Source organism: Crinia signifera, chromosome 9 (assembly GCF_055691185.1).
Source record: "Crinia signifera chromosome 9, ASM5569118v1, whole genome shotgun sequence".
In the NCBI taxonomy this organism is placed as follows: domain Eukaryota; kingdom Metazoa; phylum Chordata; class Amphibia; order Anura; family Myobatrachidae; genus Crinia; species Crinia signifera.
In genome coordinates, this window is record NC_139225.1 from 11,393,277 (window position 1) to 11,413,026 (window position 19,750).

The 19,750-nt window shown below is 40.6% G+C and overlaps 1 protein-coding gene across 2 annotated transcripts in view; it reads right to left on the minus strand.

The window, feature by feature from the left end:
- The window catches only part of PAPPA (pappalysin 1), a 308,026-nt gene that overhangs the window by 19,299 nt on the left and 268,977 nt on the right, over positions 1–19,750 (minus strand). Inside the window, exons 15-19 of one of the 2 annotated variants that reach the window (XM_083161035.1) lie at positions 12,127–12,307; positions 7,165–7,375; positions 6,877–7,048; positions 4,084–4,234; positions 1,882–1,994 (exon numbers count right to left, since the gene is read on the minus strand). In XM_083161035.1, the coding sequence (XP_083017161.1) occupies positions 1,882–1,994; positions 4,084–4,234; positions 6,877–7,048; positions 7,165–7,375; positions 12,127–12,307 (828 nt within the window). Of the gene's footprint in view, positions 1–1,881; positions 1,995–4,083; positions 4,235–6,876; positions 7,049–7,164; positions 7,376–12,126; positions 12,308–19,750 lie in introns of those variants that run through there. The other variant, XM_083161036.1, reaches the window with a different exon arrangement.

The following is a 19,750-nucleotide window of genomic DNA, read 5'->3' on the forward strand; positions in this document are numbered from 1 at the left end:
ACCTATTTCCTTATAGATTGTAAGCTTGTGGGCTAGTCCTTCCTACTTCTATGACTACAACTACCCAGTTTGTTTTATCACTGTTTCCATTTGTAACGCGTAGTAGAATTTGCTGTGCTATATAAGAAACTGATAATAAATAATATAATAAATAATCATATCTACTGAAGAACTAAATATGAAACCTTGTAAAATTAAGGCAGTTTTTGATTTGCTTAACTGTATGAATAAAAGGGAAGCTCATAAATTTGTTGTTTCTACTAATCTCTAATTAAAAGATTCCAGTGTCTTGGTGAATTGATTTGTTTCCCCACCTATATGAAGGCTAATTTTTTATTTATTTTTTTGTACAGCATCTAGACTACAATTATAATTCAATATTGCTTTGGATCAACTGGATCAACAAATAGTAAGAGTTAGTCTTATACGGGAAATATTATGAATTCAAATAGTAATTTCAAGTGTATAATTCTACTTAAAACTAACTCATTACTGGCCCATTAATGTAAGAAATTCCTCGCACTCATTAAAGATAGAAAGACGATTGATTAATTGATCAATCTTATTTATTTTTTTAATTATCAATTGTTTAACTTTTCTTGCTTACTGGTGGTCAAAATGTATGCATGATTTCTAAAAACGTAGTTATTCATGTTTTACTTGTTGCATAAATAAAATGTGATTATCTTATTCGCGGAGCTTGACCACATATTCCCCTTTTTAATTCACTCCTTGGCTCAATTTCTATAGATTTAATTATCTGTTTCCTCAAAGGGAATTACTTTCATTTCAACTATTGTGTACTGTCTTAGAAATATCTTATTTCAACAAAAAAAATGGAATCCAAAACCAAACACAAAAACAACTCCAAACCAAAACACTTGAGAGTTTGCCAAAACCAAAAGATGATGAATTAGAAACAAAAACAATAACATGGGGTTCTTTAATTACAACATATACTTGACAATGTGGTTTTAGATATGGAACAGTTTACTTTCTATTTTTCAATCTCAATGTCATGGATAAATGGATCGAAAGAGTTTGCATTATCCTTGTTCATCCTCTCAAAGACTTTTTATTCTAACAATGATCTTCACCTAGGTATATTTAAAAAAAAAACTGCTGATGGGGTTGGATGGCAGTCCCCAAAAACACCATTCCAAATGCCGTATATGCTCAAATTAACATTCCATCTAATCTGATACTATAGAGCAGTGGTTCCAAACATTCCATCTAATCTGATGCTATAGAGCAGTGGTTCCAAAACTATGTGCCTAGACACACTGAGATGCTTAGAGGCTCACCAGGGGTTCCTTGGGTTGGTGGTTCAGGACCGTTTCAAATTATTATTATTACTGCCAATAATAAAACATGTAGACAATCAGAAACACAAATGTATACCACCACATAACTACACCTTAGGATGACAGTAAAGGCACCATTTACTTAATTTAATAATGTAGTCCAAATTTTAAAATACATTATTTTATCCTAGAGGGGTCGTGAAAAATATCTGATGCACTAGGGTGCCGTGATTCAAAAAAGTTTGGGAACCACTGCTATAGTTGTTCGTTGTTGATAACTGTTGGAAAGTTTCTTTCTTTTGAAGAAGCTAATACACAGCTTGAGGATATTGCATGCTAAATTGGGTTTGGATTTGCCCACCCACAATTTAACAGCTTTTCTTCGTAGCAGAAGGGAATACGCTCAGCCTCCTGTCACTTTCCCTTGTTCATTATGTCATTCGCCCTTCGTACACACTACTACTCCTTAAATGTATTTCTTTTGGTTGCTACATTTTCAGCCTTCAAAATGAAGCACTTTAATTGATGCTTCCGAGGCACTCCCCACAATGTTGCGTTACATTAGTTAATGACTAACCTGGACTCTATCTGGTTTCATCCAATGCTGAAGATTTCTTTCTGTCACATTAAATGGCATTGTGACCGCTTCCTTCTTTTCGTCATCCCTGCAAGAGACGTTGCACTCTGCTCCTTTTAAATAAAAAGACAAAGGTGTGTTACGCAAAAAATATAACTATCGATCTTTACAACTGCATTCTGTACTGTGGTTTACATGCTTATTGGGTTTAAGGGGATAATATTTATGATTTATATAGTGTCATATAGTTTCATGTTACACAATAAGAGGGGTTCATAAATTATTTTATTCCCTGATCTAGAACTCAGAGTCAACTTTATTTATCAGAGGATTCACAAAAAAATAGTAAACATCACATTTGATGTATATTCAATTTATATAATAAAGTGGATGTGAGATAAAGATCAAATATTTTTCTTATAATAAAATCTATAAATATGATCTTATAATGATACCACATGTGAATCCCCATGCACATATATCTTAAAATTCACTATCCGGATAATTCGTTAAGCTAAATATAGCAACACATATGATAAGTGTCACATAGACACGAAAGATAGGGATTTTTTTTATAGACCTTATATACCATATAATTATAAAGTCAGGTTGATCCTATAAAGATATGGACTGACACACCTATAAAACCAAATGCCTGCCCTTTAAATCCACCAAAAACAGACTCAAAAGTTCCCTGCATACTCAAACATTTTCTTAATGGTCCTTTCATAATTCCATGCGCTTTCTGTTTTGGGAAACTGTTTTTTGTACCTCATTGTTTCGTTACTGTGTTATGTTCATTCTGTTTCTTTTCTGTACTGTATTATGTTTATTTTGTTAAGCTCATTGAGTACTATTGGAGTAATAGTGCTATATACATATTAACATAGTGATAACTATAATCACAATCTGTTTTGCAACCATAATTTATTAATTGGCTTCATTTTTATTTTATTTATTACTTTAGGATCTAATCATAATCTATTTTGCAGCCACTGACAAAAGGCCATAGGAGTACACTGTAAATTGCAAGGGCTAAAAGAACTGATTTACTTATGAATTCATTTAATTAATTGACATTAATTCTACAAGACTCTGCTTTGCAGCCACTAAGAGAAAAGGCCATACCGCAAAAGTACCCTTTTAATATCCACTGACAAAAGGCCATTAAAGAGTACACTTTTAATAGCCAAGGAATCCTGACAAGGGTTTACATTTCTTGATTAATATGATCACTTTAGAATACAAAAAGATCACGATGGCAGTCCAATAAAAAAATAGGAGGCTGACCTAATGGTTATACTACCTCCTCTTTTTTTCTAATTGGATAAATATATGTAGATATTTATTGTATATATACACACACACACACACACACACACACACAAATATATAATTGTTAGTAATTCCAGACATTCTCTTTCTACGTTTATTTGTTAAATGTTGTCTCTTGGTGTTTTTTTTTATATTTTTATATATTTTTAATACATACAATCAATCTTTAGATAAATATATATATTTATATAAGAAGCACAAAATCATAAAATATTCATTCATTTAATAGTACAATTAAAAACGGACACATTTCTTTTCCCATTGGGCGGTGATCCAAGTCAATCTGGCAGCAGCTGATATATGGGACTCCTGCCACTAGTAACAGAAGCCTGGCTAATACATAAACCACGGCATCCACAGAATATTTGTTTAATCTTTTGTTTTGAAAATTGGTATTGGAAGTAATATTTGAGTGTCACCAGAAGAAAAAAAAAAACGATCGAACCAGAAATGCTACATACAGAAATATGCTGGGATAAAGCAGACCACAGATAATTATCCTGTAATTAAATTTCACTTTACTGGCAGGTTATTCATTTTTGACAGACAAACTGCACCCCCCACATCCTCCTTGATTTTGGAACCCTTGACTACAAATGGCAGCAAAATTCCTGACACAATTGTGGAAATTTTATTGGATTTGTTTTACAGGAGAAACTAAACTAAAAATCCTCTTTTAGAACGATTTTTTCTTTTTGATCCCTTTATTTTTGTTTTTATTTATATTTTTCATTTGTTATGTTTTTATTGATATTTCTGTCTTTATAACACAATTAGGTCTTTAAATATCTTTTTGCCTGGGTTCTGTGAAGCCTTACACAGGCCCTGATTGCAGCACATTAAGTGAAAATTCACTATAGGAAATACCTATTTCATATCCTTCTGTGCAGTTAAATTTCAGGGAGTCGGCGAACGAAAGATGGGGAGGTTCACAGGGACCCTTCATATCGTCACACAGATGAAAACTGTCACTCCATTTTCCATTCTTTTGACAGCGGATAATGTTACTCCCTAACTTCTGCAATGAGAGTAATAAGTTCCGTTTAAAACAATATGCCCCAGATTTCCATCAAAACACAAATAATAAAAATAAGCATAGTTACCTTAATTTTTTTTTAAATATTTTCTTTAAAAAAAAAATATACTGGTAATTTATATTTAAAGGACGTTATACTAATTTAGGATTATTTTTAACATAAAGCAATGACTTGATACACAGTTTAGTAAATACACATTCATTGTATGGTAAATCCTAATCAGCATATATTTGTAAAATTGTCGCAAATTATAGTTGTAAGACATACCATACTGTTTATATAAATACCAAAATAATATTTCCTAACTAATATATAACCAACATGTGTGCACCAGTATCCAAATATCCTGGAACCTGTCAGCTCCTGGGGGACCCTACTGTTCCCACTACCGAACTCACTATGTTCTATATATGAAAATTGATTCCGACCACCACCCCTTTGGAACGTAACATTTCATATTGCCATCCTGATTAAACTGTACTCCAATGCAGATGTTCTACCCTGCCATAAAATGTGTATGTGCAGCCAAACATGTGCATATGCATTGGGCCTACGGGGGGGTTCAACTAAAGCCCCGTACACACGGTGAGAAATTGGCTAATGGTCAATTATGACTAAGCAATTTTGAGAGAGATTTTGACTAAGTAATGATAGTTTATGATCTAGTCAAAATTGCCTTGCCTGAACAGTCTATGGCCCGCAGTGAGGTATTGGCTAATGGACAAATTTGTTTAAGCAATTTTGACTAAGCAATTTTGAGAGAGATTTTGGCTAGATGCACTGGAGATTTTGACTTAGGCCCGGTACACACCAGAACGATCCTGATTGTTAGTAGATCGTTAGCAGATTGTGTGATGGTCGCACGATCTGTTGGAGCACACGATCTGCTACCAATCTGCTAACGATCTGCATCCAATCTGATCCCAATCCGATCTGAGTCTGTATCCAGTTGAATGGATCTTTTACAGATCCTATCTGCAGCAGGTAGGATTTGTAAAGCGACCAAACGACAGCGGGGACGCGCATTGGATTGGAATAGGATCGGAATTGGATGTAAACATGCCCAATCTACATACAATCTGCATCCAATCGGTCGGAATTGGATCCAGATTGATGGAATTGAGCCCTAATCATTCTGGTGTGTACCCCCCTAAGCGATTTTGTCTAAGCAATGATAGTCTATGATCTAGTCAAAATTGCCTTGCCTGCACAGTCTATCTATGCTAAGCAATCTATGCTACATAATATTGACTAAGCAGGAGACAAACTGGGAGATGTTGGCTAACCTTCTAGGAGATTTGGACTATATAGTCAAAATCTCCTGCCAAAATCTCACCGTGTGTACATCCCTAAAGTCTCAACAGCTTTGCAAGTGTTCCAATACCAGGTATATATATATAATGAAGCTTGGCTTTGCTTGATAAATTGTGTAGACAGTTCCCAAAACAGGTTAGAAGGGAATCAAGGGCATAACTACCAGAATGTAGAACGTAAGCTCTAACGAGCAGGGCCCTCTCTTCTCATGTGCTTGTCTTAGAATATATCTCTGCCACTACTATAAGTACAAAGGAAAAAGAGTTACTGGTACAATAGGCGCTTTCCAGGTTTAGACTTACACTATTTAATGGTGCAAGTGTCCATATAAATAATATGGTTTCTTTCAAGGAGATTCAACCAGTCCTATAGGTATATTCATATAGGTCACCAGGAATATCCACAGGCTGTAAAATGTTTTCGATGGTGCTTTGTTGTCTGAGGGGGTGTGGTTTGAATGATAGACACATACTTTAATACTACACATGTGCAAAGCTTTATCTTCCAAATAGATTCACTGGCACATGAGGCACATGACCGTTGTGCAGCCGGGTCCCGGGACGGGCAGCGGGGTCCAGTGACAGGCAGCGGGGGTTCCGGACCAGGCAGCGGGGGTTCCAGTCCAGGCAGCAGGGGGACGGGCAGCGGGGGTTCTGGACCAGGCAGCGGGGGTTCCAGTCCAGGCAGCAGGGGGATGGGCAGAGGGGTCCAGGGACGGGCAGCGCCGTGGCGGCTTTATTCCTTGTAGTGAGCTACGCTACTTGCCTACTACTATAAGTACATCAGTGTCCACTGCTGCAACTGCCTTTATTTACCATGTACTTGTCCTAATTTCCATTTGTACTGTAAATCACAATCTTTCTTGTATTGTTCTTTGCTTATCTATGGATTGTTAGGCGCTGCGGAACCCTTGTGGCACCATATAAATGAACAATAATAATAATAGCATAGGTGCAACAGTTGCAGCTGCTATGGGGCCCAGAGCTGAAGGGGGCCCATCTGTTCTAAGTAATATACTTTACATACATTTGTTACCATCCATTGCTAAATAGGGGGCCCTTACAATCTTTTGCTATGGGGCCTATGAATACCTAGTTACGCCCCTGAAGGGAATGCAAGAGGCATTAATGTATCCTTCTACTTAAATCAGTGTTACAGTGAGGACCAGCACATGTTCTTTGATGAACTACAGGTTGATTTAGCTCTGTACCTCTTCTTTACCCTGCCCAGGTGTAATCAATTTGGAAGAATATATGCAAAAAGTAAAAAAGTTTATCAATAGCGGACTCGGTTATTCCAATACACTTACCGGCTGATTACCGCTGTCATTACACGGAAGTCTGCATTCACTGTTGTACTGGAACCCATTGGTACAATGATAGAGGTCTGTGAACTTAAGATGAGGTGGCTCACACATGACAGGGACGCATTCACCAAATTGCCAGTCCCCATCCGTAGTGCACTGAATTTTGAATGCCTTCCTTCCCCAAAGGAAAAAATAAACAAAAACAAGAAGTAAATGTGAGTCCAGGGCTAGCGTAGAACACTTATTTGTTCCGACAAACATGTATAATTCTTGAGTCTCAGTCCTACTTACTTCCTCATCTTCTTAGTGCCATCCGGCACATGATATCCAACCTCACACTTGTACTTGCAGAAAGACCCCACTTTTTGACCATTGGCGATGCAGCGGGCAGTCTGCAGAATAGCGTGGGATAACGGAGGTGGTGCTTTGCACAAGAGCTCACAGAAGGCTTCGGGGAACGACCAAAGGCCATCCTCCAAGCAGGTTAACACATTATTGCTGCCTGTAAAGAACATATACACATATTATTTATTTATTGTTTCTTATACAGCGCGGCCTATTCCGTTGCGCTTTGCAATTGGAAACAACAGTGATAGAACAAACTGGGTAGTAACAAACCGACATAGAGGTAGGAGGGCCCTGCTCGCAAGATTACATTATATATGACATATTATTCACTGAGTATAAATAATTAAAAAAGACCAATTCAATTTTTATCAAAACAAAATAAACTCAGCTGTGGACAGATGACCTCTGGGTCTGCTCTGTTGGCCCTGTGTGAAATGTGTTAGTGCCAGTGATATGTCGACAAAGCCTTATTCCCTCATCTCTTCTTGGTTGCTAGAAGCACTGGTTAGCATTGCCAGGAAGTCACATTGGAGCAGGTTCCTGCGACCGCTAGATGTCCCCTACGCAGTTTGGTATGATAGAAAAGGAAAAGTAATCGAATTGATATATTTCATGTAATGGTGTTATGGCCCCAAACAATGCAAACACTTTGCCGTAAATGTGTGCATGTTCTTGCTAAGTTTAACAATGCCTAGGCAGCAAACAGCGGCGCCACTGGTCACTGGCTGTTGCAATGACCAGTGGCGCAGCTGTTGGCTGCCTAGGCACTGTGCTGCTTGGCGGGTAGGTGTTCCCTGCGTATACAATCCCCAAAGCGCATCAAGTATATACCTGTATGTGTTATGTATATATCTGTACCGTCACTGTTTAACTGTTACCTGCAACTGGCTGTTGCACAGCAATCCAAATCAAATTCCTAGTATACGCAATTATACCTGGCCAATAAAGCTGATTCTGATAACCCCTATGGCAAATGATACATTTATAAGGGGTTTGTGATGACTTTACAGGGATCTCTGCTGTATACTGTATGTCCACTACGGAATTAAATGATAGCAGTGGCGTAGCTACGTTTTGGGTGCCCCCCCGCCGTTAGGGGGGGAGCGCCCATACCCACCCCCCGCCGCCGCCCCGTCGCCTATGCTAACCCTCTCCCCCGCAGTCTTACCTATCGCGCTGGTCCCGGCGGCTCCGTTCTTCTGCTGAGGACCACCACAAAATGGCCGCCCCCATACAGGAGACAGTTTCAGAGAACTGTTTGCTATATGGGGGCGGCCATTTTGTGGTGGTCCTCATCAGAAGAACGGAGCCGCCGGGACCTGCAAGATACGTAAGTCTGCGGGGAATTGGGGGGGGGGTAACTATAGCACCGCAGCCCCCGGCGCCCCCACATGCACAGCGCCCCCCCGCGGTGGCGGGGACTGCGGTGCTATAGTTACGCCCCTGAATGATAGTCAAGTTAATCTTCACAAATGCACTGTGATAACTTAGCCAGGTATCATGGATCTTATAACTAAAAACTTCTATCAGAGAACTGAGAAATAAGTGAGCTGAGCACTATTTGAGAGTAACACGGAAACCATGATGGGGTAAATTTACTAAGATAGGAGTTGTGAAGACGGGATGTTGCTATGGGTACCCAATCAGATATGATCTTCTAGACGGTGCTAATTAAATAATAAGTAGATTTTGATTGGTTGCTGTGGGCAACATCCCATATTCAATAGAACTCCCATCTTAGTAAGTAACATCTAACGTCTATACAAATTGAGGACCAAATGTTGTAACATCATTAAGGAGCTACTTGTTAGCTATAAGGATTCATGCATATACTACAAGCATGTCATCTAAGAAAACTCCTTCATGCAGATTAAAAACCTGTATTTTGGTTGTTTTCTAAGTAATTGAGGGGCAGATTTATTAAACTCGGTGAAGTGATAAAGTGTCTGGTTTTTATCACCGGCCAATCAGCTACTACCTGTCATTTTTCAATCCAAGCCTGTAATTTCACAGTCAGTTTTGGTTTAGTTTCACAGGCTTGGTTTGAAAAATGACAGTTAGGAACTAATTGGCCGGTGATAAAAACCAGACACTTTATCACTATAGAGAAAGTTTCCAGTTCTTGTGGTTACGAAACGCGTTGACGCACTTCCGTATCTGATGTCACATCGAACATGCACTAGCCTCTCATCCGCCTAACAGCCCGATTTGCTGGTATCCCGTTTGGCCGCAAGTGAGAACCATTCCACCGGACTCTGGCGCAATACTTCTTCACAAAGCAGTGGCGCTCTCTACCTTCTGCCAGTGTATGGCTTTTGTAACAGCTATTGCCGCAAGCCACCCGACCGGACTGCTGATGAGGTGACTATTTGGTTCCCTTATTTGAAGAGCGCTTAACAAGTATTGAGCTATCAGCAGCATTGTGCACACGCTGCTAAAGTTTCCGGGACACAACCTTTACAACCTCTCAGCCACCTCGGGAACAACCAGTGACTGGCTAACAACTATTGGGTGAGATAACATAACACCAAGCAAACTAACTGCTTCTCTCGCTTATTAACCCCTCACTCACTGCTGCTTGAACTGTGCTTTGCGTGTCCTCTTACATGCTAATTCAGCAGGAAAGGGATTCTGAGCTTGTTAACCCATGTCATCCAGGTGGCTTAATCCAAAAGAGGTGTTGAATGGGACTACCTTCATTGGTTGAAATTTTGTGCATGTGATGTGACCTTTTAAACGTATTATTATTGGTAATATTGTGTTGTTTATAGTTTATATTTTACTGATTTTTTGAATATATATATAAAGATTTTCAAGTTGATCAGTGTGTTCGGTGTGTTTGTGCACAGCAATTATTCCCTGATAATATCTATACCCGCAGCGCAATGTGTCCTTAAAAAATTCCTTGGTTTTGCCCTTTTTTCGTGAGTGACGGCTACTCACGGTCGCGTTGCTGCAGCTACTTCTAGACTACATAAAATTATATATATATATATATATATGAAAGGGGGGGGTTGTGACCCGATCCTGCGCTTATGAGTGAGCAGCACTACTCTAAAGACCCCGCCGCTAATGGGAGTCTGATGTGAAGAATGGAGAAAAAAAGGTGTAGAGGTGCGCTCAAAAGGGTGGTTTCACCAGTCCACAATTTGTAAAAATACTAAATATTTATTTTTTACAATAAGACAATTTTAAAAGAGTACAAGTTTTGAAATCGTTTTGCACTAATTTTCATGGTTCAGTACAGGACTTCAATCACAGGTGTAACATGATCATACAGAAAAACCCACGGGTTTTTCTGTATGATCATGTTACACCTGTGATTGAAGTCCTGTACTGAACCATGAAAATTAGTGCAAAACGATTTCAAAACTTGTACTCTTTTAAAATTGTCTTATTGTAAAAAATAAATATTTTGTATTTTTACAAATTGTGGACTGGTGAAACCACCCTTTTGAGCGCACCTCTACACCTTTTTTTTTCTCCATATATATATATATATATATATATATATATATATATATATATATATATATATATAAAACTTTCTCCTTAAAGCGCCAGGAATTTAAAATTGAGGAGTTTCTTCTGGCCTTTGCCATTAGCTCTCCCAATTTTGCAACACATCTACTTAAAATTTATCCCATTCTCTTTTTCTAAATTTTTTTTTTACAGATTTACCGATCAGCTGCTCCTCTCTGTAGCCACCTGGCTGCTTCATCTGCATTTCTCTGGTGGCTGCTCCTCTCTGCAGCCACAAGGCGGTGGGTGCTGGTGGACTGCCCGATCAGTAGGGATCAGCTACTCTGCACTGTACAAGGTTGCGGAGGGGCCCAGGGGTCCCTCTGTGATTATTGTCTGCTGGAAGATTATCTTCCAAAAGCCACCCACAGGACATTTCTGAATGGTTGCATCGGATTTGATCCTGTCAAGGAAGCCTGGTGCAAACATGCCGGGCAAGTAGTTAAAATGTATTAAAATCGACCTTTTGTAAATTTACAAGTTAGTAGTCCATAGACCACTACAGGTTGAGTATCCCTTATTTGAAATGCTCGGGACCACAAGCATTCCGAATAAGGGATTTTTACGTTTTTTGGATTTTTTTTTTATTTTACATACTTACCTGACCCCTGGTGGGTTCCCGATGGTCCCTCGGTGTCCATGGAGTCCTCCGGCATCCATGGCAGGCCTTCAGCTTCATCTCCGGCATCTCTAGCGGTCCCAGGAGTGCATTGCGCGAGTTCCCAGGCGCGCCGGTGACGTCACTGGCGCACCTGGGAACTCGCGCAATGCACTTCTGGTACCGCTGGAGATGCCGGAGATGAAGCTGAAGGCCTGCCATGGATGCCAGGGGCTAGGTAAGTATAAAAAAAGGGTTAGGGAGAAAAAATTTTTTTGGGAACTATTAAAAAAAAAACCACTTTTTTGGAATAATTCGGATAACGGATATCCGGATACCGGATACTCAACCTGTATTGATTAATGCCACATGGAGGTGGCACCATCTTAATGAGGCCAACCTTGGCATTAAGGAGCTTGGTAAATATGACATCTGGGGCCGATGGAGGGATGACAGCAAAATATGTCCACCAATCAGTTTGCAGTAGCCTAAAAGAATCTTATAATACCAACATGCCTTCTATAATACATGTCTAACTGTGATGCAGCTAACAATGCATGGTTCATTCATCAATGATCATCAAAACGAAGTTACCCTACTCATAAGTAATTACTTCTTCACTTCTGGAAATACAAAACTTTCACAATGACTAATAAATTCATATTACATTTTATCTATAAGGCGCCACTAATGGTTCACATCGTGGGACTTATGGCAAACAGTAGAACAATATAGGGTACTCAAATCTATATGCGCAACACCAGGAATATCAGATTGTCTATTACCTCTCATCTGGGCAGAATGGTGACACTGGAAAGTGCACTGCTTGCTGTAGGTGGTTCCCTGCGGACAGTGAAATGTGGCATGGTAGATATGGTGCTGATCAGGTGGGCCACAATCAACGGGTTCACAAGTCACCTGCTTGTTCCACTTCCCGTCTCTGCATGTTATGACTTGGAAATCAAGCTAGATAAAAAAAAAGCACATATTATAATTATCAATCCTAGGAAAGAAAGGAAAGACGGTTATATCGTTGTTTATGTTCTTACAGCACAGTCTATTAGTAACATAAAGGTAACGGTATTGTTATTGCATTTTCTCTGCTACAATACTGGGGAATTCTAAGAATGCCTGTAATCTGGAGTTTGTCATGTGAAACCTATGCAGCTGTGAGGAAAAAGTGGAACCGGAGACCATTATTATCATTACCATTATTATTTGAATATCTGAATATACTGTAAATATATATCCTGCAATAACAGCAGGAGAGAGTGCCAGTCCGCCCCACACCAAGTACAGTGTATATATATATATACACCAATCTGCCATTGTATCTTCGGTATCTTTTACCTTGGAGGGCACCGGGGCAAGTACTCACAGGCTACCCAGAGGAGTACTGGCCTCATCTGCTTGGACTCTCTCTCTCTCTCTCTCTCTCTCTCTCTCTCTATATATATATATATGTAGCGAGTAGTCGGCACTTACTCTCTGTAGTAGTGTGAAGGTGCCCGGAGGGGGTATAATAACAGGAAGCAGAACACCGGCACTCACTCCTTTCCAAAATAATTTCAAGGACACTCAGAGGTGCATTTTGCAACGTTTCGGGCCGCTTTATTCAGCCCGTCGTCAGGCAGTACAGGATCATATATATATATATATATACACGGTGTCTTCAGCCCGGCACTCACTTGGATAGTGCAGCAGCAACCCGGGTGCTCTCCGGAGAGAATCTGTAGTGTTCCGCAAGCTAACAAGCAGCGGCACTCACGGGATTTTTTTTAAGTACTTTTATTGTGTCACAATAAAAGCACTTTAAAAAAATCCCGTGAGTGCCGCTGCTTGTTAGCTTGCTGAACACTATATATAGAGAGAGAGAGAGAAGAGAGAGAGAGAGAGAGAAGAGGTAAGGCGGCACTTTGAAGAAATACAGACAGAAACCTGTTTCTTTATCAACGTTTCGAGAATTTTAATCTCGTCATCAGGATGAAGGAGTGCCGCCTTACCTCTTCTCTGCATATTGGAACCCTGTGGGGCTACCAAGGGAGGGCACCTGGTGCCATTACCAGAAAGTGAGCTGTGGACATGCATACAAACTGCATAAACAAACACAATAATTTACTATTCAACAAAACAAACTCGCATGACAATATTTCGTTATGGTTATATAGTAGATCAATTAATTACAGGCTACAAATTAATGTTCCATTTTGAAGTTCAATGTCATGAGAAGAGTCATAAACCACTGACAATGTGGCAACATTTTTACCATATGCGTTTTCAGAAAGTAGCTTTCAGCACACATCAAAGAACTTGGAACGGTTCAGTGCCAAAACACCTAAATGGGCTCCACAGAAGTTCTGACCTGTCTGGCTTTGATATAGGATGATTCTAGAAGAAGAACAACAATCCTTGGCTGCAAAATGTGCCACACACCAACAGAATATGTTGATCATTCGCACATGTAATCAAACGTGTTTCTGGAACAAACACTTGGCATTCTGTTCTACGGCTGGACTTTCTTACAGAGAGACAAAGACAGAGCTGATCTGTATATTTACATTTCACATCAACTTTTTTTATTTAAACATTTTTGCTTTTCTTAAAGCGAAGCGATATAAGTGTAAGTTACGCAATCAGAATACACATTAAGCCAGAGGGGCTTATTCCAACCTGACTGCATGGGCCGTACACGTGTATCAAAAATCTTACACATTTGTGGCCAGGCAATTATGTCTGAATTACCCCCAAAGTAATTTGGATAAAAAATGCAAACCAATAAGTATAACAGGAAAAAAATACAAACAACTAGATGACATATATATTTAGATTCTCACCATGGTCCTAACTGTGTGGAGTTTGTATATTCTCCCCATGCTTGCGTGGGTTTCCTTCGGGTACTCCAGTTTCCTCCCACAATCCAAAAATATACTGGTAGGTTAATTGGCTCCACACAAAATTAACCCTAGAATGTCTGTGTGTGCATGCACATGTGGTAGGGAATATAGATTGTAAGCTCCACTGGGGCAGGGACTGATGTGAATGTTCAACTATACTCTGTACAGCGCTGCGGAATATGTGTGTGCTATATAATAACGGGTAATAATATTCTCTGTACAGTGCTGCGGAATATGTGTGCGCTATATAAATTACTGGTGGTAATATTCTCTGTACAGCGCTGCAGTAAATGTGTGCGCTATATAATAACTGGTAATAATATTCTCTGTACAGCGCATTGGAATATGTGTGCGCTATATAATAACTGGTAATAAATAAATAAACAGAATTAATGTATGTTATACTTAATTTGTTAGTTAGTTATTATTAGGGAAAAATTGTGTGTTTGTGACATTACAATACAGAGTTAACCACCCAAGTGTTTGTTTTTTTCTGGACTGTATATACTCTTGCCAACTGAATTCAAATAAATTACTGTTTCCTGCTTTTCTAATTCACCTATGTATTCTGTAATTGGGAACTGTGGTTACCTCCTTTTTAATAAGTGAAGTTCCTTGTGGATGGTGGACCCACCGTCCACAAGGAACTTCACTTATTCAGAAGAAGATTTACATAATTATGGTAAGTTTGCATGAACTACAGTATTACATTTTGGAATTGATGTATGTGCTCTCGGAAATGTCGCTCCCAACCCCTTCTTTGTGCTATGTTTATTCTGTTTACCATGCAGCTAACTGTCGGGCAGAGAGATTCCAGGGATTACCCCATGTGTGCAGGTAATCTCGCAGTCGTACTGAACCTTGGCCCTTATTCTGATCGGTGCGGCCGGATCCGAATATGCGGCCAGGACCGTGCGTGCGAAACCCCGCCTTCCATACGGATCGCCAACTCCGTCTGTACGCGGTAAGAAGCTGTCCGAACGGACCGCACGTGTATTTTTCATGGAATACGCCTCCTCCATCTAAGGGAACCTCCCCCATCATTCGATGGTCGCAGACCATCGAATGCAGGACCGAGTGCTCCACCAGCTCCCGCAACCTCAGACCACATGGACATTTTTCCGTGCAAAAGCAGGGATCTGGGCGGGCAGCTGACATCCGGCGATGTCATATGTCCGCCCCCTACACGTGCAGCACGGCCGCATTACCATACGTACGCCCAGCGTTTGCATGGGAACGCCCATGAAACGCGGGGCGTATGCATATGGTAATGAGCCCAAATAGCCCTTCACGCCCCTCTCCACCCCCTGTTCGGAGTGTTCACATTTCATGCGTAATTTGGCCGTACGCCCCGCTCGCACATGCGCAGAGACGCCTCTGCACATGCGCAGACACAAAACATCGGCTGCGCGAACGCACGCGGATATTACCGCACCAACCAGAATAAGGGCCCTTGTGAGGTAAAGTGCACAGAAAAGAGACAAAAAAAAATCAGATTCATGCACAGTTTACACGGAATCAGTGAGGTCCCACACAAAAATCATGAGTGCTAGATGCGGGAAGAAGGCCATTTAATGATAAATCCGTTCCCTGCACCTCAGAGATTTCTGCTGGCAATTAGTCAATGGGTTCCTAAACATTCATTGGCTGAATTTAAGTAAAGCCCACAAACTGGCTGCTTCCACTGGATATACTGTAGATGTATTTATTTATTTATTAACAGTTTCTTATATACTGTAGCGCACACAACCAGAGTACCCGGAGGAATCCCAAGCAGGTACGGGGAGAATATACAAACTCCACACAGTTAAAACCATGGTGGGAATGGAACCCATGACCTCAGCGCTGTGAGGCAGTAATGTAACCATTACACCATCCGTACTGCCCCGTATATATAACACATGGTGGGGATAGAACCCATGACCTCAGCGCTGTGAGGCAGTAATGCTAACCATTACACCATCCGTACTGCCCCAAGTATATATAATGTAGTCTACATTATCTGCTAATAATCGGAGCAAAAATCACAACAAGATTTATAAGGTGCCAATCTTTTCATTGGCAAATGTACTGTAGTAAATTTTTATAGGTGTAGATTTAAACAAACATTAAAAGGACCATGAATTAGAGACTATATATATGTACAAACTTACTTATCATATGTTGCAATTAAGTTACATATATATATATATATATATATATATATATATATATATATATATATATATATATATATATATATATATATATATATATATATATACATTTGCGAAGAAAGCGGCACTCTGCAGACTTTTTTTGGGTGAAGTAAAAATGCCTTTAATCCGACGGCGTTTCGGGTGTTACCCCGTTCTCAAGGACATACAAGTGCAACTGACATACAGCAATACATATATAAGCAACAGAAAATCCCGCCCCCAAATCAATCAGGTAGCACCTGGACTTACCGGTTTCACCTGCCAGTGACTGCGGATGCCAGCGTCTGTTACACAGCCAGCGTGTGTATGTCGCATCCTGATGACGCATCACGCTACAATAGCGCGATTAAATCGGACTTAAGAATAACAGTTTAATACTACACAGCATGGTCTATGGGGTAGTAGGGTCTCATTTTTTAAGGTTTTTATATATACGTTCTACTTTGATCGTGTTTTATCTTGTTGTTTATAAATGTTGTGTTTATGTTTTGTAGGTTGCTAGGTTACGCTGGCGAATCCGGGACGCAGCCAAGTGACGTGGGGTATCGCTAAGCAGGCTGGGAGCAGCTTTGTTTGTGTGTGGACGTCTGAGTGGTGCCGTCATCGCGCTATTGTAGCGTGATGCGTCATCAGGATGCGACATACACACGCTGGCTGTGTAACAGACGCTGGCATCCGCAGTCACTGGCAGGTGAAACCGGTAAGTCCAGGTGCTACCTGATTGATTTGGGGGCGGGATTTTCTGTTGCTTATATATGTATTGCTGTATGTCAGTTGCACTTGTATGTCCTTGAGAACGGGGTAACACCCGAAACGCCGTCGGATTAAAGGCATTTTTACTTCACCCAAAAAAAGTCTGCAGAGTGCCGCTTTCTTCGCAAATGTATATTGGAGCAACTAGTTTGTTTCCTGGGAAGGCACCTCAGCACCAACTTTGAAATTCTTGCACGAGTGCCGGGCTCACCACCTATTGTTATATATATATATATATATAATGTGGCTGTGGTGGCACTCCGCGTTGTCGGCACAAAGGTGCTGTGACTTGCTGTAAAATCCGGTGCCTTCCCTTGGGACCTGCAGCCAGTTCAGTTTGCACTTTCCTGCCACTACCAGAAACTGAGCTGTTCACAGCTTACACCCACACGCATTTTATCTACCTCTCGACTGAGCATCCGATATTGTGGATTCGAACGTCAGTACAACTCAGATATGGTCGTCAGCACTTCAGAAATGGGGTGGTCCTGTATTGATTAAGACATCATATATACACACCAAAAATAGGTGCACCAAGAAGGCCGCAGGCACCCTATATATTCGTGGACACTTCCATCTTATTATTGGATTTCTGAGATCCAGAATTTACCCAAAGGTTGGGCAAGTTACGACAGCCAACAGCTTCCTACCTATTACACCCTGCAGGTGTTTAATAGAAGGTTTCGGACAGTGCATACGCATTTGATACGTTCCTATATTATATTTAGTGTTAAACCCCTGATGAAGTCTTTTTCAAGACGAAACGCGTCAGGTTATTGATGTCGTATTCCGAAATGGAAACAATGTCCAGATGTGGATCTTCTAATAAAGCATTCTGGTTTTAATTGTATTGGGTCACTGTATTATATACCAGTAATATTGGTGTGAATTGTACAAGGTGGTGATAGCGCTCTCTATATTTCCTGTGTCTATTTCCCATTTTTGCCTCCCACTAACAGGGGGGGTTTATAGAGTAGCTGCTTATATATAAGGGCGCACGTGGGGTCATTGTTTTGTTTTATATATATATATATATATATATATATATATATATATATATAATGTGGCTGTGGTGGCACTCCGGGTTGTCGGCACAAAGGTGCTGTGACTTGCTGTAAAATCCGGTGCCTTCCCTTGGGAGCGCTATGGGGCGCTCTGTATGCAAGATGCTGGGGGGACAGCGGCACTCAGAAATGAGGACAGGGGGCAGGCGCTGTGGGTAACCACAGCGCCTGCCCCCTGTCTTCATTTCTGAGTGCCGCCGCCAGCATCATATATATATATATATATATATATATATATATAGGAAAGGTATCGGTGCTGGCGGCACTCACAGCAGGGAGACTTGGTAATGAAAGAAGACAAGCTGACACCGCACAGCTTGGGTGCTAACAGTTTCGGAATTTAATTCCTTCGTCAGGTACTCTGACGAAGGAATTAAATTCCGAAACTGTTAGCACCCAAGCTGTGAGGTGTCAGCTTGTCTTCTTTCATTACCAAGTCTCCCTGCTGTGAGTGCCGCCAGCACCGATACCTTTCCTGCATATTCTACTTTTGGAGGGCACCGGGAGCTAATGATCCAAGTCTCTGTGGAGTGCTGGTCGCACACAACCATATATATATATATATATATATATATATATATATATATATATATATATATATATATACGAAGAGGCGGGTGGGCACTCGTAAGATTTTCCAATCTGCACGGCGGCAGGGTTAGAGGTAAAAAAGTTGAGGACACAAACCTTGTGTCCTCAACTTATTTACCTCTAACCCTGCCGCTGTGCAGATTGGAAAATCTTACGAGTGCCCACCCACCTCTTCGTATTACTATCCCCACCAGGATTGTGTGGCACCGAAGTTCTTGTGCTTTGACAGTGAGTGCCGGGAATCCCTTCCTATATATATATATATATATATATATATATATATATATATATATATATACTGTATGACTTAAAGTTAGAAAGTTAAATACAACTGTTCAACCTGATTCAGACCAGGACAAACTTGCGCTTCAGTCGCAAATTGACCAGTGTTTTCCCCCATGCACCATAGTCGCAGTGTACTGTCTGTGTATGTGTTGTGATTGCAGTGTTGAGCTAGCCACAGCCTGATTAACAGGCTGGAAGCATTTGGGGGTGAAATTGGAGAGCAGCTTTAAAAATGATCACCTCCAATTTTGAGGTCAGCAAGGGCCTCTTCAGATGCAGATTAACTGTCTTCAGCAGCTGGACATTCTGAGCAACCTTAGGGTCATGCCACGGTTGCAAATCCCATGCATTCGTTCTGATGATGAGCAGATCCGGAGTCCTCAGAGGCCAGCAGTTATCTGCAAAGCCAGCTGTGGGCGTCGTTTAACGCTCTTTCACTCCTCCTGTTTCTTAATGAAGATGCATCATCGAACTGGACTGCATCAACCTCTGAATCAGGCAGGTACCTCTCACTTCTATATTTAGACCTTACAAGCTAGTGGTGGTAGGCTTTGCTTATCCCAGACTGACACTGAATACCAGTGGTGTAACAATGGTGCCGCAGACCCTGCGGCAGCATGGGGG